Source organism: Mus musculus, chromosome 19 (genome assembly GCF_000001635.26).
Source record: "Mus musculus strain C57BL/6J chromosome 19, GRCm38.p6 C57BL/6J".
In the NCBI taxonomy this organism is placed as follows: Eukaryota; Metazoa; Chordata; class Mammalia; order Rodentia; family Muridae; genus Mus; species Mus musculus.
The window spans coordinates 10,889,640-10,909,979 of NC_000085.6; the positions used below are offsets into that span (position 1 = coordinate 10,889,640).

At 47.9% G+C, this 20,340-nt stretch overlaps 1 protein-coding gene across 3 annotated transcripts; it reads left to right on the forward strand.

The window, feature by feature from the left end:
• The first annotated feature begins 5,591 nt into the window (after positions 1-5,591).
• Positions 5,592-19,920, forward strand: Prpf19 (pre-mRNA processing factor 19). Of its 3 annotated transcripts, none has more exons than NM_001253843.1 (16): positions 5,592-5,829; positions 7,864-8,013; positions 8,178-8,254; positions 9,287-9,485; positions 9,566-9,639; positions 9,731-9,793; positions 10,536-10,577; positions 10,685-10,759; positions 11,051-11,126; positions 11,288-11,397; positions 12,705-12,860; positions 13,063-13,132; positions 13,329-13,414; positions 13,652-13,822; positions 13,999-14,104; positions 15,396-19,920. In NM_001253843.1, the coding sequence occupies exons 1-16, from the start codon at positions 5,811-5,813 to the stop codon at positions 15,491-15,493; spliced, it is 1,572 nt and encodes a 523-aa protein (NP_001240772.1). In that variant the 5' UTR covers positions 5,592-5,810; the 3' UTR covers positions 15,494-19,920. The 3 variants fall into 3 exon arrangements, with proteins under 3 accessions (NP_001240772.1, NP_598890.1, NP_001240773.1); NM_134129.4 differs by having other exon boundaries at positions 9,344-9,485; NM_001253844.1 differs by lacking the exons at positions 5,592-5,829; positions 7,864-8,013; positions 8,178-8,254 and adding an exon at positions 9,006-9,120 and having other exon boundaries at positions 9,344-9,485.
• The last annotated feature ends 420 nt before the right edge of the window (positions 19,921-20,340 follow it).

The following is a 20,340-nucleotide window of genomic DNA, read 5'->3' on the forward strand; positions in this document are numbered from 1 at the left end:
CTTTATTAAGATAGGCTCTCTTAGTGTCCAGGCTAGCTTAGACTCACAGTGAAGCTGAGGATGGCCTTGAACCCATCTTGCTTCTCTCCGGAGCGATGAGGTTACAGGTGTTTACTGCCATGCCCTCTCAGTGCTGAGGTGGAACCTGGGACTTCATGCACACTAGGTAAGTCCTTTATGAGCCAAGCTATATACTCTGTCCACAATTACTTACACTTTTGACGCATCCTCAGAGAACGTTTATTATCTGAGAGACTGTGTGTGTGTGTGTGTGTGTGTGTGTGTGTGTGTGTGTACAGGAGTTGAACCTCAGTGCCTCCCCTTTCCTTATAATTTAGCCCGGGTTCATTTTTTTTCCTCTTCTTCATCTCTTGTCACCTCTCCATACCCAGAAGCATCAAGCCCTCACTCCCTACCAGGATGCTATCAAATCCTCATTCACCTGGCCCTTTTCTGTTACTTTTTTTTTTTTTTTACAGGGTTTCTCTGTATAGCTCTGAGTGTCCTGGATGGAACTCACTCTGTAGACCAGGCTGGCCTCGAACTCAGAAATCTGCCTACCTCTGCCTCCCAAGTGCTAAGATTAAAGGCATGTGCCACCACTGCCCGGTTCTCTGTTACATTTTTGTTGGAATATGGCATACACACACACACACACACACACACACACACACAAAATTTAAAATGGTTTACTTCTATTTAATTATCATAATTTTATTTAATAGATTCAATTATTAGGACTTACTAGGGTAAAAAGTTTTTCTTTCCTTTACAACCTGAATCCTTTCCATTCTTGGAGGAGCTGGCCTTTGAAACTGAAAAGGCTTCAAGAGGCTCCCTTTTCCCTGATTTCTGGAAATTCCCCCATTTACATCACAGCTATAATCTCCCTAGTATAACATAAACACAGTTCTGATGTTGCTCATGTGATATCACCAATTTGTAATACAATATCTCTGAGGCACATGGTACCAATAATTAATCAACAGGTGTAACAGTCTGCTTTCTGTTGCTGTAGCAGAATACTAGATGTTGTGTTTTATTAAAAAAAAAAAAAAAAGGAAAAAGAGCCAGCATGTTTGGTAGGGGTGAGGTGGGAGGAGGTGCCTCTGCGGGCCCATGCTGAGGCATCCCTTCCCCCTGAGGTACCAGCGATAGTATGGAAGAGTTTATTTAGGGCATGAAAAGGGGAGTTGAGGAGGGAGTAGAGACAGAAAAAGACAGAGAGAAAGAGACAGAGAGACAGAGAGACAGAGACAGAGAGAAGCCAGCCAGGAACAAGTGGAGAGAGGGGGGAAGGGGCAGGGAATAAGAGAGTAAGAGGATCAAAAGATATAAGAGTGAGGAGGGGGAAAACAGCCCCTTCTATTGTGAGTCAGATGTACCTACTGTTGCCAGGTAACTATGGGGCAGAGCCTAGAAGGAATGCTAACACCAGAGGCTATTTATAAAACAGTGAAGGTTTTATTTAGCTCACGTTTTCAGAGGCTAGAAAGCCCAGGAATGACTCCAGCATCTGCAGAGTGCTACAACATATAACACAACAGAGAATCACGAGTAACTCCAAGCAATATGCCTGACAGTAAAGTGTGCACGTGTGTGTGCACATGCATGTGCGTATGTGTGTGTGCGCGCGCGGGTGTGCATGTGTGTTGTGTGTGTACATAACCACTATGAGCATATTGGAGGCCAGAGGCCAACTTTTTGGAGTTTAAGCTCCCCTTATGTGGTCACTTGGTCACCAGGCTTGAATAGCGGATGTATTGCCCTGCTGAACCATCTGGCTGTCCCTATTTTTATTTTTATTTTTGTGGTGCTAGAGATGGAGCCCAGCAGCTTGCATTAACTAGGCAGACACTCTGCCACTGAGCCCTGTCCCCAACTCTACAGAACAAATTTATATAACAAAACCGCTCCTTTAATACTAACCTGTTAATTTCGCTATCTATGCGGTCAGAACCCTTACCATCCAGTCATTTCCTACAGGTCTCCTCTCTCAACACTGTTGAGAGGGCCAAGTTTCTAACATGTCAGGCCTCATTTCTTTTATTCCACTTGTTGTGTGGCTTTCCCTGGGGAGAGAGTCAAAGAAACAACTCCACCCAAGCCTAGCTTGGTGAAGTAGTGAGTTTATCGGTGTCATGGCCTATGGGTGACTCAAAGTCAACTGCATGACTAAAAAGCCCACCCCAGCATTAGGGAGAATCCACAAAAGCTGTTTCTCTGGGGCTCCCCGATCAACTTGCAGGGTGTTCCACTAAGAGTCCTTTCTCTCCCCCAATGATTTACTGCTTTTTTGTCTTTTTTTGGGTTTTGTGGGGTTTTTGTTTTTGTTTTGGTTTTGGTTTTTCAAGACAGGTTTCTCTGTGCAGTCCTGGTTGTCCTGGAACTCACTCTGTAGACCAGGCTGGCCTCGAACTCAGAAATCCGCCTGCCGTTTTTAAGAGTGAGGAGAGGCTTTGAAAAATCTTGTAACATTCTGAATTTACTGAGCCTGGTAACTGTCACTAGTTCTTGAGTCTTAAAGGCCTCCCTCCTCCTGGCTCCTTCTTGAGGGAATGTTTTAATTCAGAGGACATAGGTACACAATACTATTCTATTCCGAACTCCATAGTACACCTCTTCCAGAGGAAATTTCTGGAAGTATGGTTATCAGCTCAAAACTCAATCAAATGCTGCTTTGTTGGCAGACCAATCTAGTCTAATCACCTTGCATTCAGGGGCCCCACCTAGACTCATTTATTTCCTACCATACATCTAAATACTTGAGATGCCAGGCCTGTCAGGCAGCCTGCCATTCAATAAACAATAGTGACAATGTCCCTGCTAAGTGCCAGGCACTGGGGTCACATCTTGGACTCTTAAGAACTAGCAGAGAGTAGTACAATCTATCGAGGAGGACTCAGATATCGAAGGGGACATTCTAAAAAAAATTAATTAAAACAACAAAATGGGCTGGATAATTAAACAAACAAACAAACAACAACAACCAAAAAGCCTGCCAGAGGTCAAGAGAGGACCCATAGAGAAGGCAATACTGAAGATGAGGCTTTGGTTTGCCCTGGAGGGTTTGGTTAGGTAGGGGAAGTGGGAAGGAGTTGGTGCAAGGCTGCCACATAAACATTTTGAGCACCAACCGAAGGTCTCCAGGGGCCAATGAAGGGCCAATGTGGCTAAGAGGGAGGTGAGGTGAGACTGTGGAGGAGGTTGGCTCATCAGGTATCTGTGGTCTCAGGACTGACACGTGTCCTTTATTTAGGTCTCAGCAAAAATGTTGCCACCCTTTGGTTTGGTGAAATAGCTCACTGAGGAAAGGAACTTCCGGTCAAGTCAGAGAACCTGACTTCGATCCCAAGACCAACGTGATGGGAGTGAGCCAATTCTCTGAGGTTCTCCTTTGACACATAATCATGGGCTGTGGCACATGCATCCACATACACACTAAAATAAAATTTACGTGCTAAAAACAAACATCATCTCCCCAGTGGGCATGCATACCTTTTTCATACCCTGCTAAAGTAGTCACCCCTCCAACCCCAGTACCACCTTCTCAACCCGCTCTAATTTATCTTTTATTTAGAGCACCTACCCATCTGGAACTTTCTTCTTGTTTATGTGCCCATCATTCCACAGACTGTAATCTATGTCAGCAGTTGGTTTTTGTTTTTTTGTTTTTTTCAAGACAGGGTTTCTCTGTGTAGCCCTGGCTGTCCTAGAACTCACTCTATAGACCAGGCTGGCCTCGAACTCAGAAATCCTCCTGCCTCTGCCTCCCAAGTGCTGGGATTAAAGGCGTGCGCCACCACTGCCCAGCCTATGTCAGCGTTTCTTTCTTCATCTCATTTCTGTCTCTTAGACCAATTAGATCACATTAAAGATTTATGTTGGCTATATTTTGTGATTGTAGAATTGGGCAACACCTCATTCCATGAGCCAAAGTGTGTCTTGATGCCTCGGAGGGGAGTCATTCCCTAGACAGGAAGCAGAAATAAAACAAAAGAGAAGGCCTGAGCATGTTTTCCTTGGGAGGCTAGGAGACAAAGAGGGAAGTGCAGAGATCTGACTGGTTGATAGGTCAGATTTCTCCAGTGTACTTTTCATAAGGACCAAGGCAGGCAGAACATAGTTACCATGCTTGCTGTGATTGGCAGGGCTAGGACATGTGGCCATTGCCTCTGTCTGTCCTGATTTCTTAGAAGGTTAGAAAGCTAGTTTTAATTTGCTACCATAGAACTCCATTATGACTGATACCATTTTAGTTTATTTACTTACTCTCAATGTGCCACCAGGCCTAGCCTATTTATTTATTTTACTGTGTGTGCTTGTGTGTGTGTGTGTGTGGGGGGGGTGTCTTGGGGACTGAACTCGGGTATCAGGCTTGGTAGCCGATCTGGTCCGGTCTTTAGTAGAGAAAACAAAAGAAGTTGGCAGGAGGCAGGGAACTGTTATTATAACAAAACACCTGAGGTAGGCTACTTTAAAGAAAAGAGGGTTCTCCTTGCTCAAATTTCTAGAAGCACAAGGTTCAAAGAGAATGACGTGGGCAATGTCTAGGGCCTCTTCCTTGCTGGTGTCACATTGCCATGGAAGTCAACTGGTTCATTTGTGCCTGTTCACTCTTTCTTTCCCTATATGAACTCCACCAGGATTCTTGTAATGTCTTATTCTAAAGATCCCACCTCTACATTCCACAGTTAAGCTAGATAGTAATGACACACACCTTTGATTTCAGCACTCAAAAGGCAGAGACAGGAAGATCTTTGAGTTTGAGGCCAGCCTTATCTGCAGACTGAGTTCCAGGACAGCCAGGGCTACACACACACACACACACACACACACACACACACACACACAAACCCAGTCTCAAAAAAACAAAAACAAAACCACAGAAAAACACCATAGTCGTGCTAACTTTCCACTCTTACTGTTTGGTTGCTTATTGAGACATGTTCTCTCTACACAGCTCTGACTGCCCTGGATTGGAGCTCACTATATAACCAGGTTGGACTTGTACTCCGAGATCTGCCTGCCTCTGAAGCCCAGTGCCTGTGTTTAAAGACTTCTGCAAACACACCCATCAAATTTCCATTCTTTTAAACGTACACATAAGACGCTGGGAACTAAATTCCCTTGAGTTTACAAAACAGACTATATTTAAAACGTAGCAGGCAACGAAGTCATTGGCTTGCCCATATTTCCAGAGCAAGAATTTAGGCAGTGTTAGTTTCTTTACTCATTTGTGCTTTATTTACAGGGTCACATTGTTTCTCAAAAGCCGGCCAAGGAACACAGGTCTCCGAATCATGCCTACAGACTCTCTAAGGCAGACTCTAGGAATCTGCACTTTTACAAGCTCCTGAAAAATCTGTCTTGCACACGACCATTTCAAAGACTAGTGTTCCCTAGGTGACAGCAGCTCCATCTAAAAAAAAAAAAAAAAAAAAGAGCCTTGGCGGTCCCCGCAGCCTCATGGGAAATGTAGTTTCTTCTCTCCTTCCCGCCTCAGGCCTCTTGGAGCGCTCGCCGGAAGAAGCCGAGCCAATGCGGAAACAGCCGAGTGTTTCGAGGCGGGCCTTTTCCTGCTCGGTTGCATGCTGGGAAAGGGCAGTTTCCGTTAGCTGCAGAAGGCTGAGGCGCGCCACCGGCCACCTCCCCACGTGAAGCAGTTGTGCGAGCATCGCCACGCTGGGCAGCTGTCTACCCGCGTCCGAGCGCTCCGGAAGCGGCGGGGGACCGGAAGTGGCCCGCGGAGGCTGCAGAGAACCGGGAACCCTCTGTGAGGCGACTGGCAGCAGCGCTACGACGGCGCCATGTCCCTGATCTGCTCGAGTGAGTGCTGGCTGCGGCGGGAGGCGGGAGCGTGTGTGGCCCCTGTGGCTCGGGCCCTGGAGCTCCCGGCCCTGCGTGCAGGGTGCATTTGCGCAGGGCTGCGCAATTCACGTAGCTGGGAAGAATGACTGTCTCAGGGGTCTTTTGAAACCGGCGTCGTTTTACAGAGCTGAGACAGGCCTGAGCAGAAGTGGGGGGGAGGAGCTGGTGCAGTGAAAAACAGCTCTTGGTGTCAAAAAACCCGAGGACATGCCCAGGATCCGCCTCCAATTGTGATCTGGGCTCTAGCGGGTTTGGGCCTCAGTTTCCCCATCTGCAAAATTGAAAGCATTGCAGTGGGCATTGCTTGGGAAACCTCGCTTAGGAATCGGACTTTCCGATTTGCAGAGATCACGCAGTGACTTCGAGACAGGGCTGGAAGCCAGGTGTCTGGCTTCTAGCCTCGCGCAGTATGACTAATGAAAACAGCGAATGTTTAGAAAACCTGTATTGATTTACGATGCATTTCCAAACGGTGATCTCATTTTATGCTTACAAGAATTGTCTGAAGGGAAATAAAGATCCGTGAGTTACAGAGGGTGTCGGAAGTCTTGAAGAATGGGTTTACCTAGGGGTGTGCGAGGAAGCTAAGCAGTGGAGCTTGGCTCTTTGAGCCTGGATCCATGGTTTTCCCGTGCACTATGCTGTCCTGTCTTGGGGTGTTGTATTACGGCATTGCGGGTGTTCTCCCATATTGTTTACCACGTTACTAGATTCCTCGCCTTCTCTATTTCCCTCTCAGAACGTTGCCATTAGTTCAAAGAAGGAAAAGGAGGAGGGAAATGACAAGCAGAAAAGGAAATCTCATACTAGAGAAATTGCAGTTTGCAAAGTATTTACAAACGATTTGTTTTCTTTCCATCTTTGAGACCACACTCTTACGTGCCCAGGGCTATCCTTCCTCTGGTAGAAGAGGGAAAGCTCCCAGAAAGCTTTAGTCGTCGAGTAGTGTGATAAACCAACAGAATAGGACAGGAAGGCCGTGTACAAGATACGGGTTTTAAATATGGCACAAATCCATACTTAATAACACATGCATGGGAGTCCTGCAAAAATAGGTGATTCTAAGAGAAGCCACGGAGAAGAATAGGAGCTTGAACCTTAGGATGGTGACTCACAACCTATGGGAGGCTGAATAGAATTGTGTGGTGAATAAGAGCTGTTTTGTGATGTGACAAGTCGCTATCTTAGAGCAGCTTTCAGAAGAGTCTGATGTGGAGGTAGCTTCCACTTGTCTGCTAAAGTGAACCAGTTGACCCTGTTTAGGGGAAGGTAGAGAAACAAGTCTGAGAAGGTCAGAGAGACCTTGGTTTTAAGCCTGCTTTTGGGGCCTTCATTTCTTTATTTTTTATTTTGGTAGTTAAGCATGCTCAAGGCTTCGTACTTTGGAATATTCTTTTCTGGGCCCCGGGACTTTTGCACTCATTTACCCTGTTATGATGTTTATCAAGTGTCAGCTTAGTATCTGCATTGTCCTGGAGGTCAGTGACAGCTGTAACGGCCATCTTCAAGGGTACACAGACTATTCTGTCAAGCGCTTAGAATAGAATCTTGCTTGGCATGTAGTAGCAGAGCTCTTTGTTTGCTTGTTTTCATTTTATCAGTACTTGTCACGTTGCTTCGGAATTTCTCCTGTTGATCTGTCTAGGGCTCCCACTGGATGACAGGTTTGAGTTGTGCTCTGTGTGCTTCTCTGTCCATCTCGGTTCAAAAATGAGATGGGCAGGACTTACTGACCACTCTGTACAGTACTGGCACATAGGATCTGGGCAGTTATTATTTATTGACTTTTATTATCAGCAGACCAGAGAATTTAGCTAAGTAGTTGGCGAGCATTGTAGGACCAAGTACGGGCAGGCTTGCTGTCACAGACCTTGCTTCCTGATAGCTGACTAGGAGGACATGGTCTTGTTGGGGCTGACACAATGAAGAATCTCCTCTGCCCACGTCTCCTTTTCTCCTGTGCTCACTCTCACTACCTGTCTTTCTCTATAGTCTCCAATGAAGTGCCAGAGCACCCGTGCGTGTCCCCTGTCTCTAATCATGTGTATGAGCGGCGACTCATTGAGAAGTACATTGCAGAGAATGGCACAGATCCTATCAACAACCAGCCTCTCTCAGAGGAGCAGCTCATCGACATCAAAGGTGCCTGCCCAGTAGCCTCAAGTCCAAGGCCAGCTCAGCTCAGCCTTCACCGGTGGGGGGTGGAGCCAATCTGGTGGAGAAGATGGTGGCTGGGGGTGGGGGTGGTGGGGGAGAGTTCCCTGGGTTCTAGTTCTTCATACCTACTTTGCTGCCTCTCTTGGCAGTTGCTCACCCAATCCGACCCAAGCCTCCCTCCGCCACCAGCATCCCAGCCATTCTGAAAGCCTTGCAGGATGAGTGGGTGAGTTCTGTGAAAAGAATGCACCTCTGGGCTAGGACCTGGGGATTGAAAAGATGGGGCCTCCCTCCTCCCTCCTCTCCCCTCCCCTCCCCTCTCTCTTCTGTGTCTGGGTCTTTGGCTTACATGTATGACCGTGTCTGGGTCTTTGGCTTACACGTATGACCGTGTCTGGGTCTTTGGCTTACACGTATGACCGTGCATTACTTATGTGCCTGGTGCTTGGAGGTGGGAGAGGGTGTATGATCCCTTGGAACTGTAGTTATAAACAGTTGTGAACCACCATGTGGGCCTGGGGAATCAAACCTGGGACCTCTGGAAGAACAGCAAGTGCTCTTAATTCCTGGACTCTCTCAACTCTCTGCAGGCCCTCTTATTGCCTTGAGATAGGACGTTGCTTTGTGGCCTCCACTGCTCTGCAACTTGTGGTCCTTTTGCCTCAGCCTTCTAGTGCTAGGATTATAAGTGCCAACCACCAGGCCTGACTCTTGGGGTGATGAACACAGGGGTAATGTAGTCCCTGGGCCACTGAGCAGCCCCTCATTTTGTGCCAGCCTTACTTATTTCATTTGTGAGGAACAAGATGCCAATACAAGAGGAGCCTGGTTGCTGGAACTCTTGCAGACCTAGATTCCAAAGTTTTCTCCAGAGTCAGCCTTTATGACTTAGGACACTCATTAGTCCTGTCTATCTGGATTCTGTAAGAAGTAGAATACAATGGACATATTTGCTTTGTGACATCAGGGACTTTTTCATTACTGGGCTCTGCATTTGCTGAGGGTAGCCAGTAAATAACCACAGCAGTGTAGTTATTGCCTTTCAGAGAGGTGATGACATTAATACCCGTGATGTGCTGGTGAATAGCAAAGGTGGGGGTGGGAAGGAGCTATCCCACTCTGTGTTTGTCCAGAGTATAGTGTGGGTAGGAGCCTGAATGCCGTACAGGGCATTCAGGGTCACTCAGAGTTGGCTTGGGTCTCTGAATAGTTCAGGTTGGTTTCAGTGTAGAATAGGAGGTGGTGTCCTCTTCTCTAGGGTTGGCCGAATTCTCCGGCTCTCCCCCAGTCCTCACAGTGGCCTACCCTCTCCCAGGATGCAGTCATGCTGCACAGCTTCACTCTTCGCCAGCAACTGCAGACAACCCGCCAGGAGCTGTCCCATGCTCTGTACCAACACGATGCTGCCTGCCGAGTCATTGCCCGGCTCACCAAAGAGGTCACTGCTGCTCGAGAAGGTCTCTTGTATTCCCTGCTGCTCCCCATCTTCTGGCCCTGCTTTGTAATGTCCCTTTTCTAACATCATCTTTTCTCTCAGCTCTGGCTACTCTGAAACCACAGGCTGGGCTTATTGTACCTCAGGCTGTGCCAAGCTCACAGCCCAGTGTTGTGGTAAGTGTTCCCTTCCGGGCCCCAGTAGCTGTCCCTTCACAGAAGTTTTTGGTGTTGTGAGCCCCTCCCACTCTCCCTTTCTTTTCTGCAGGGTGCAGGAGAGCCCATGGATTTGGGTGAGCTGGTGGGAATGACCCCTGAGATTATCCAGAAGGTGAGTCATGTGCACCTCTGATGGGACTGCAGTCCCCCCATTAGTACCACAGGCATTGGGGGCCCTTAAGAATCTCTCACGATGGGCAATGTGGGAGCCTGCACTGCCAATCGAGAGCTTTCTGATGAAGCTTACTTTAGTCTGGCTTTCTATGTCTCATTTCCCTGGCTTCTGAGTAGAATGAGGTGTGTGTACTTCACAGGCTTGTTGTGGGAAAGATTTCATTACTGATTAGGGCAGTTTTTAGCTCTTGCGGTGATTACGATCTTTGTTGATATTAAGCCATTTTGTTACAGATTTTGAAGGTTTTGCCTTAGAATAAGAGTTATCTTCAGATGAGGAGTCAGAAGTGGCAAGTCAAGACAGCTGAGAAGAGGCAGAGCAGGCTTCCAGACTGTAACTCAGGGTTCTGTTGAATGTAGTCTTCATTTGTGAGTCCAGCGGAATATGAGCAGCTCATCTGAGCGCTCAGGCTTATAGCCTCGACCAGCACCACAGCTTAGTTCCCGTCCCTACCCATTCTGGCAAGGGAGTTCTTTTAACTTTCATTTTTCTCAGCTGTACCATAAGGTCATAGATATATGACCTTATAAGATCAGGATGGAAATGTGTCAGCTGTTATCCCATAGCTTGGCAGATAGCATTTTTTGATGATGCTTATAATACCAGATGTGACTAGCACCCAGTATGCTTTGTTCTTACAAAATTATTTTTCTCACAAAATTATTTATGTTCTCCACAGCTTCAAGACAAGGCTACTGTGCTAACCACGGAGCGTAAGAAGGTGAGTTGTTGCCTGCTGTGAACACTTGCGTTTTTGGAGAAAGGTCTAGTTGAAGCCCGCTTTCATTGCTGTTCTTTGGGGTTTTTTGTTTTGTTTTGTTTTCTTAGAGAGGAAAGACTGTCCCCGAGGAGCTGGTGAAACCTGAAGAGCTCAGCAAGTACCGGCAGGTGGCATCCCATGTGGTAAGTGGCTGGAGGGGCCCTACTGTTTCTAGGACAAGATGGACGGAGGAGTCATGGGAAATGCTTCTCAGGTCTCTGGCACGTTGTCTCGACTTGGCTGCTCTTCTGTCCTGCCATGCAGTGGGGGAATTGGTGCATCCAGGCAGCCAGCCAAGCTGGATGGATAAGGGATAGGATTCACTCTCGTTTCCTGGCTGGAGAGGAATATGGGGGGTGTGGGCAAGGGGAGTGGAGGAGCTGTGAGGCTTGGATTGGGCTGTGATTGGGTTTCATGTGGCTCTTTCTGCAAAGGGTCTACACAGTGCTAGCATTCCTGGGATTCTCGCTCTGGACCTGTGTCCCTCAGACACCAACAAGATTCTCACTGGTGAGTCTAGGCCTGACCTGACAGTCAAAATGAGGGATGGCAGGACCCAGGGAAGGGACAGGCCCTTGATTCTCTGCATGGATTTAAGGACAGAAAGACCTTCTGTAGTCCAGGGTACTTAAAAGCCTGGCTCATTTTTGTCTTCTTTGGATCTTCTCCAGGTGGGGCAGATAAAAATGTTGTTGTCTTTGATAAGAGTACTGAGCAAATATTGGCCACTCTCAAAGGCCATACCAAGAAGGTCACCAGTGTGGTGTTTCATCCTTCTCAGGTAAGGCACTCTCGAAGTCACCCTTGTCTTTTTCTAAGTCCAGTTCCAGTGGTTTTGAGTCTCGGAACTAATTGCCCAACCCCTAGTGTTTTGGTGAAACAGGCATTGATGGTCTCCATGATCACCCCCATAACAGTGGTTCTCAAACCAGGGAGAAAGTAAATGGCACCAACAAGCACCCTCGAGTGTTTATAGGTACAGTACAGATGGCCCAGCTCCATGTAGTCTGACTGCCAGGTGCCTACTCCCGTGACCTTACGGGGTTAGCCTAAAAACTTAATGTTGACTATTGAAAGTTGTGGGAGTTCAAATAGATGAGAACCCTTGGCTTAGAGGATAAAGGTAGCTTAGTAGATGAGATTAATGGCTTCATAAGATTTGAGCCAAGAATACTGTGGCTTGGTATGCTGCTGCCTCTGGTGCTGGAGCAGTGCCTCCCAGTTAGTCTATCTCTTTAGGAGTTAGGAAACTCATAAATAGAGGAGTATATATGTTTTGGTCAGTGTTCTGTTGCTGCAAAGAGACACCATGACCATGGCAACTTTTATAAGAGAAACCATTTAATTGGGTGAGTCCATTATCATGGCAGGGAGTATGGTGGCAAGCATGGCACTGGAACAGTAGCTGAGAGCTGTATCCTTATCTGAAAGGAGACAGATAGACAGATAGATACATGTGTGCACACAGACAAACATAGGTGACGTACTTCTTCTGAAAAGGGCATACCTTCTAATCCTTTCAAATAGTGCCACTTTTGGTAACTAAGTGTGAGCCCGTGGTGTCCATTCTTACTCAAACCACAACTGTGACAAACTGAAAAACTTAATTATACTTGAAAGCACTACTTTCCTGCTTATTTAATATTAGGGCTACATTTGACTTTTATGAAAATGTGTAAATGAAAGAGGATAGTTGCTTTTATCTTTTAGCTGTTACTATCCTAAGATAATCAACTTGCCTTTGAGGTCTAAGTGGAAGGAACATAGGCTCAGTGCTGCTCTGATCTTGGCCATCTAGTACAGTCATCTTTGGCTGCAGGTGGTACATGACCCTGATCCCTCAGTTGCACTAGCCATATCACCCAGTCTGATAGCTCTCTGATTCAGTTGTTCTTTGTCCTGTAAGTAGTGAAAATCTCGCTTGGCCTAGCAGCACGTTCTTTCTTGGCTTGGTTGTTTAGATAGATGGTTACAGGTGGGACTGGGATCGTAGTTGCAGGCAGTTGTAGCTGTCCTCATCACTCTGGAAAAAAGTGTTATAATGCATCTCACCTCTTGGACTCTGATTCTTGCTCGCTTTCCTTTCAGGAACTGGTGTTTTCTGCGTCCCCTGATGCTACTATCAGGATTTGGTCAGTCCCGAACACTTCCTGCGTACAGGTTGTTCGGGCCCATGAGAGTGCAGTGACAGGCCTCAGCCTCCATGCTACTGGAGACTATCTCCTGAGCTCCTCTGATGATCAGGTGCAGTCACAGCCAGGGCGCCCTGAGGGGGCTGCTTTCTCATCCTGGGAGGAGGGGCCGTCTTTCTGGGGGCAACCGGGTTCCCAGAGTTTTGGAAATGTTTCTTCTCTGGGAACTAACTCTGCAAGTGGGTACTGAAGCAGGGTCTGTCTTGAAGGCCACCAGACCCACTTTCTCATTGGCTTTTCTGTCTCATTTCCAGTACTGGGCCTTCTCTGACATCCAGACAGGGCGTGTGCTCACTAAGGTGACAGATGAGACCTCCGGCTGCTGTAAGTGGCCATCGAGGCACTGAGCTCCTTTGTTTGTAGTTTGTCAGTACGTTTCATGTAGTCATTTGCTTATGTGTTCTCAAGACCTTGTTTACCATTGGCACCAGTATAGTATTTGTACTGGGCACAGTGAGGAATGAAGAGCTCTCACCTTCCTGCAGACCTCTGACTACAGATGCCTCTCCTCTTTCCTCAGCTCTTACCTGTGCACAGTTCCACCCTGATGGGCTCATCTTTGGAACAGGAACCATGGACTCCCAGATCAAGATCTGGGACTTGAAGGTAGGAGGACATGCAGGCCTCATCTGGGGCCCAGAGGAGGAACTAGTGAGCTGTGGTGACAGGCTCTGGGGAGTCTCAGGGCTTGGCAGAAGAGATGCTGGCTCTGTTTGTGTGGCATGAGTGTGATCAAGGAACTGTGAGTGTGTGGGACATCTCAGAATAGGAGTTTGGCAAGCCCTGTGGTTTTTCCTCACTTAACCAGTGAATGTTATTTCATTGCCCAACCCCTACCTGTAGGAGCGTACCAATGTGGCCAACTTCCCTGGCCATTCTGGCCCCATTACCAGCATCGCCTTCTCTGAGAATGGGTACTACCTGGCCACAGCAGCTGATGATTCCTCAGTCAAGCTCTGGGACTTACGCAAGTTGAAGAACTTCAAGACATTGCAGCTGGACAACAACTTTGAGGTGTGCTCCTCCCCAGTCTCAGTTGCTTCTCCTTTGAGGTGTGCTCCTCCCCAGTCTCAGTTGCTTCTCCTTGCACAGTGAGAGTTTCTGCGCTTATGTAAGCTGCTTCTGTTGGTTCCCAGCTGTTTTGTGTCTTCTGGTCATTTGTGTAATTGCCTTTCTTTGGGGTTTGGCAGGTGAAGTCACTAATCTTTGACCAGAGCGGTACCTACCTGGCGCTTGGGGGTACAGATGTCCAGATCTACATCTGCAAACAATGGACAGAGATTCTTCACTTTACAGGTAGAGGCTGCTTGTGGCTTCCCAGGGCCTTGGGTGTCTGTTCTGGAGAGAAGTGGGGATAAAGCTCTGGGCTTGGCTTACATAAGCCTGTCTTTTCTCTCTTTTTGCTGTCATGGGAATAGAACATAGCCAAGGATTCTGTCACTGAGCCCTCACTCCCACCCCACCCGGCAGCTTTTACTTATGGCTAGGGGCAGTAGAGCATTGTAGCCTAGGAAAAGTACTTGTGTGTTTGGCTGTGAATACTGTTACTAGCTGACCTTTCCCAAGTTGTGTGTTGAGAGGACCAAACTGTGATCTCTCTGATGTTCCCGGAAAATTGGAATAAATGAAGATACTTAGTGGGGATTATGAGGGTTTATATGAAAGTGCATAGGTTAGAAGTGTCTTACGGTATATTTGGTCTGAATGTGAATATTACTTTTTGTGAACTTTTTATTGGGGTCTATCATGGGTGAGTCGTGAAGCTTGTAAATCAGGTTGGGGAGAGCAGATGGAAGGTAGTTTAGTACGTTTGTTTTGCTCTATATGGAGATGGAATTCAGGACTTTTCCCACAGTAGCAGGTGTTCAGGCCCCAACACAAGTACTTAAGGGCAACGTCTGAGGTTGGCACAGTGCTGAGCAAGAGTATTTCTCACCTTGGAGCCATGCTGTGACCCTGGGTTGCTTTAGCTTCATCTTTAGGGTGGGGATGTTGCTGCAGGTGGTAGCTCATACCTGTAATTCAACACTTAATAGCTGAAGCCAGAGGATCACCTTGAGTTTGGGCCAGTTGGGAGTGCAAGAGGGCTTTTCTCTGGGGAGCTAGGGAGCTCCAGGTGTTATCCTGTGTCTGGAAGGAACTTGCCCATGGTCTCCAGCTACCTGAGTCCTGTGAAGACGATAGCTCAGCTTTGTTTACTCTGGATCTAGCTCTATGCTGTGTGCCCTGAACTTTGACACCTGTGAGCTAGAACAGGCTAATGGACTATTCTAGGTCCAAGCAGTGAGCTAAAGCTAAACATACATACCAAGATTTCCTGCCGGACTGAAGTACTCTTGCCCAAAAAGCTCAGGTGAGAGCGGGATTAGTATCCCGATGTTCATTCACCAACAAAGAGTGCTGCTTCCTGCCAGGTTCTGAGTGCTGGCTAAGGATAAGCAGTGCGCAGAATCTGCCATTGGGGGATATAGTGCACTCTGACCCTTACCATCTGAGTTTGTGCCAGGAGCATGCCACTCAAAACAAAATCATTGTTGAGCCTGAAGAAGGAACAGCTTTCTCACACTTCCCTTTCTTCTCTCCTCAGAGCACAGTGGCCTGACCACTGGAGTGGCCTTTGGACACCATGCCAAGTTCATCGCTTCAACTGGCATGGACAGGAGCCTCAAATTCTACAGTCTGTAGGCCCTATGCCTTCTCACAGTTCTGGGCCTCATCTCAGTAGTGGGTTAGAGTTAGAGGGTGGGGGTGGGGGTGGGACTTTAGGAGGAGAGGGAGGTCTGGTTGGGGGGGGACATTCACATCATTTCATTTTGGTCTGGATGATGGTCTGAGCCAGGGCACATAGAACATTGCTATCCATGCAGCCTTTGGGCCCCAGGGAACGGTCACCCTGTAAAGTGCTCAGAGTCGGAGTCCAGCACCTCCCCCAGTGGTGGCAGCTGTTCCATGCCTGCTCTGTTTCAGCTCTTCTGAGACAGGGAGGAGGAGCCAAGGGAGCTGTGAAGGGGAGGGGCAGGAGGACTCTTGCAGGGTTTTGTAAGCAGCGATCTAGTTTCATTAAAAAAAAAAGCTACACAGTAAACAGTCAGCTTCTTGTGTCTGTCTGCCAGAAACCCTGACTGGGGAAGGTCATGGGAGAGGGAGCCCAGTGTGGGACAGCAGAAATGGGACACGAGTGACCAGGAAGCCTCCCCTGCAGCAGAAATGAGGGAAAGCCTGAAAGCCGTCTGTCAGAGGCCTCCATGCTCCGGAAGCCTTGACCTTGTTTCCAGGGCCTCTGTCACTTGTGCTGTGCTTGCTCCCTGACTTGGCCTCTCTTACAAGCCGGAAAGGTAGCGAGGCGCTAGAAGATTAGTCTTAGCCTGCTGGTGGGTTGCTGTGAGTCGATTGCTAGGGATAATACTTCAGGGGCGATGATACACACTGATTCCTGGCTGGCTTGACTGGCAGCTAATCTGTTGAAGTAGAGCTGTTCCCAGGGCAGACAGCTAGACTAGAGCACAGTAAATAAAACATTAGATGATAAAAACAGGAGGGGATTAATGTGGGCTCCTGTGGCTGCTTGACATTTAGAAGTTACCTGGTACTAAAGGAGGGGAGAATTGTAGGTAGAAGGAAGGAAGGCTCTGAGGTTGAGGTAAGTGAGGTATGGGCAGCAGGAGGTCCTGCTGCTGTCCAAGGGTAAGGAACCATTAGCTGTGCCTTGGGGATCCTTAGGGCCGGAGTAGGGCCACCCCAATGGAATGTTGGCATTTGGAGCCTGCTTTGAGGTTAGGAGTGTGGCAAGATGAGGGAGGAGGGGGGGGGGGGACAGGGGGAGGGTTGGTGAGTTCACAGAGAAACTCTTGGGAAGGAAGACCTGAGAAGTGAGCTATCGCCTAAAAGGCTATGGGGAAGCTAGGGGGTCCTGATAACACAACAGAACAACTGGGTATGTTCTGTCAGGCTGTCCTGTGGGCAAGGAGATTGGAATTTACCCTATCTGTGATTACTATGTAGCCCACTGCTCCCTAGAAGTGTATCCGGTAAACCTACAGGGGCTGGGGAGACAGCTCCGTTAGTAAAGTGCTTTCTAGGTCACCATGAGCTGAATTTAATCCCCAGCACCTAATGTAGAAAAGCCAAGCATGGTGAGCCCTTCCTCTCAGTGCTGGGGAGGCAGAGACACAAGGAGCCCAGGAGTTCACACACAAATTGAACTGACCTAACTAGTGGGCCCTAGACTAAAACCCTGTTTCAAAACAACTCCTAAGGATGATATCCAAAGTAATCAAGCCTCTGCCCTCTACATGCATATGTACGTATCTGTATTCCCCGTACGAATACACAGGATTACAAAGGGCCAAGAGATGACTGAGTGATCATGTTCACTGTGATGGAGCTTGCTCTAGACTGTTGTAAGCAGCAGTGAGCATGCCAGGGTCGGTGGGCATCCTGGGCCATGACGCTCAGTGGGTTGCTGAGTTGTGGTAGGTGACCATAGAAGCTGGAGCGGTGAGGCAGTCAGTGCTGGAGTGCGTTCTCACAAGTTCCTCACACTGACATCCATTCTGGACTGAAGAAGCTGTGGCTTCTCGTGGGATTGCTCTAGTTGAACATGCCCTCAAGCAGTTTTATTTCCTTTTTCTTTGAAGGCTGGGTTTCTCTTTATAGCCCTGGCTGTCCTAGAACTCACTCTGTCTCCTGAGTGCTGGGATTAAAGGCATGTGCCACCATTGCCCAGTGAAGTGTGGTCTTTAAAAAATTGTGTCTTACAGTTCTTCGGTAACAGGGTAAATGTGAAATCCGTTTCAACAACTAAGTAAGAGATGGGCTGATGTCTGCAGGTGTCTGCAGGTGCTAGTGCAGTGCCAGTGAAGGGAGAGGGGAGGTTGAGGGCATGGCCTGGGACATCCTGGGCATAAACTGGTCCCCAAAGCTGGCCAGTACAAAGCCATTGAGTGGTTGTTAGATGTTAATGTGCAGTTTTATGATCCACCTAAAAAGATAGTGAAAGACAAGATGTGGGAAAGCCTTTCTGGTCAGCCTGAAGTTGTGTGTGAAGTGTGTGGCATGTGCACAGGGGAGCCCTGACATACACCAGAGATGTAAACACATAGCCACCCCTCCTTATAGGGCATAGTTTGTATAGTACCACCTCACAGGACAGTGAGAGAGTGCATGCAGTTAGGGCAGGAAGTACAGGAACGGATGTCTGGAAGTCCGCTGAGTGACCCCTCCACCCACCCCTTGTATGAGGGAGCATTCCCAGTCAGCCTAATCTTGAAGGTTTCTTGCTAGTAGTTGCAGCTACTGTGATGGAAGGTGACACAATAAAAGCAAGCTTTCATTTGGGGCTTGATGGATCCTAAAGGGCTCCATCTTCCTGGACTCATTTGTAGGCCACACAATCCTAGTAGGTAGGGTCTAGGAGCATCACAGGGTCTGGTGCCAAAGAGAATGTGTTTGCTATGAAGTGGGTCAGTGCTTACTGTACCCGATGAACATTTGAACCTCTGGATGTTCAAAACTATGTCCCTTAGCTGTTGAACTGACAGCTTGAACTTGCGCTTGAACTTGGAGTGCCAACTACAAGGTCACCTAGGTGCAGGGAAATTAACACTAGCTCCCAACCAACCTAGTACCTTGGCTGAGCTGCAAAGCATGCCTCTAGCCAGCAGGCGGTGCTAATTCCTTTCTGCAGGTGAATGTCAGAGAAGCCTAAGACTTGGCCTTTGCCTGTGATTTTAAAGCATAGTTTCAGAGACAAAGCTGAGACAGCAATGGATAGCTAATGACCTCCTTCATGGGTCTTGGGAGTGTAGGGTCATAGTTAGTATGGACTTTGGCATCAAGCCTCAGTTTAACTCCTAACTATACCTTTTTACAATGAGTCTTGTGTCTGTCTCTACCTGTTTGTGGTGCCTACCTGGTAGTGCTAAGAGAGCTGGTAGTAAGCTATTGCAAGGAGCACAGGGTGGCCCTCAGTAACCAGTGACTGTCCCTGCTTTGGTATGGCTGTTGGTAACAGTTAAGGTGGCCCTTAGTGCTTGACCCTAATGGTGTTAAGGTTTGACCTAACTTCTCCATCTTTTTTTTTTTCTTGGTTTTTCGCAACAGGGCAGGGATTCTCTATATAGCACTGGTTGTCCTGGAACTCTGTAGTCCAGGCTGGCCTCAATCTCAGAAATCTGCCTGCCTCTGCCTGCCTCTGCCTACCAAGTGCTGGGATTAAAGGCCTGCACCACCATTCTCTGGCTGACTTCTCCATCTTTAAGCCCGATGTTAAAACTTAATCAATCCAGCTGAGTGTAGTGGTGCACACCTTAAATGCCAGCACTCAGTGGTAGGCAGATCTGAGTTCAAGGCCAGCCTGGTCTACAGAGTGAGATCCAGGACAACTAGGACTACATAGAGAGTCCTGTCTTGCAAAAGCAAAAAGCAAGCTGCACAAAACCAACAGCTCATCAGTCCAGCCAGGGAGGCAAGATGAAGCAGGATCCAGGCAGGACTGAAGCTTGAAGGATTCCTCTGCCCGCCTAGCCCCACGCTAAGGATTTGGATGGCACACATTGGAAAGAGAGATTACAGTTCTCATTGTTACAGCAGAATTCTCTCTAGTCCACACCAGCACCTGACAGGCAATTCCTCACCGCCTACATTGGTGCTCTGGTCTGTCCTCTTGCCCTAAGTCTGTGGATTGAGTCTCTGCAGGCTCCCCTCTCAGAGGCCTACATCTAGACTTCTGCCTTTGGCAGGCTCCCCGTTCTCATCCAGGCGGAATGTCAACATTGTCAGCATTCTGAAGAAGGCCCCCACCCCAACCCCCAGAGTTCCCAAATTAGAAGCTGTTTTTACTTCCCAGAGGTTTTGTTTTTATTTTCATCACATCTGTGTGACTTTCTCCCCACCACCCCCCACGTTAGTTCAACAGTGACTTAAAGGATATAAAAATAAAATTTGGCATTTTTGTTGTTTACTTTTAAAGACTGGTCTGGTATTGCTGCCCATTATTGGAACAGAAAAGGCCTTTTGCATTAAATGTGCCTGCAGGAATGCCTGGATAGAAGCCACATACCTTAAGCTGTAGCAGTGAACTCTGCAATAAAGTATCATTTATTTTTATCTTATATATGTGTGGTATGTGCCCTTTCACCATGGCGCGTGTGGAACTCAGAACACAGCTTGCGGGGTTTGGTTCTCTTCCACCATGTGGGGCCCAGAGACCAAACTCAGGTCAGCTGTCTTGGCAGCAAATTCCTTTACCTGAGGAGCCTCTGAGCTGAGGTCAGCCCTCACTCACAGGAAGCACATGGAAATAATTGGTTCTCAGTGCCTTGTTGGGGAGAGTGGAGAGGCAGGGAACCCTTGGGTCTCCTGTAGCTGTGGCTGAAAGGCAGGAAGAGGAAATCTGATGGACTACAAGCAGCCCTGTGTCTCCCTCAGGATTGGTGGCCTGCCTTCCTCCCCATCAGCTCTGATTTACCTTGTTACAGGCCCAGGCTGGAAGGTGGAAATGAGAGGAAGGAAGAAGGGGGGAACTCTTTTCT

Coding starts and splice junctions, on each gene's coding strand:
- Prpf19 (NM_001253843.1), top strand. Junction 9,794..10,535: donor CCCCTGAGATTATCCAGAAG/GTGAGTCATGTG, acceptor TGTTCTCCACAG/CTTCAAGACAAGGCTACTGT. Junction 13,133..13,328: donor AGATGAGACCTCCGGCTGCT/GTAAGTGGCCAT, acceptor CTCTTTCCTCAG/CTCTTACCTGTGCACAGTTC.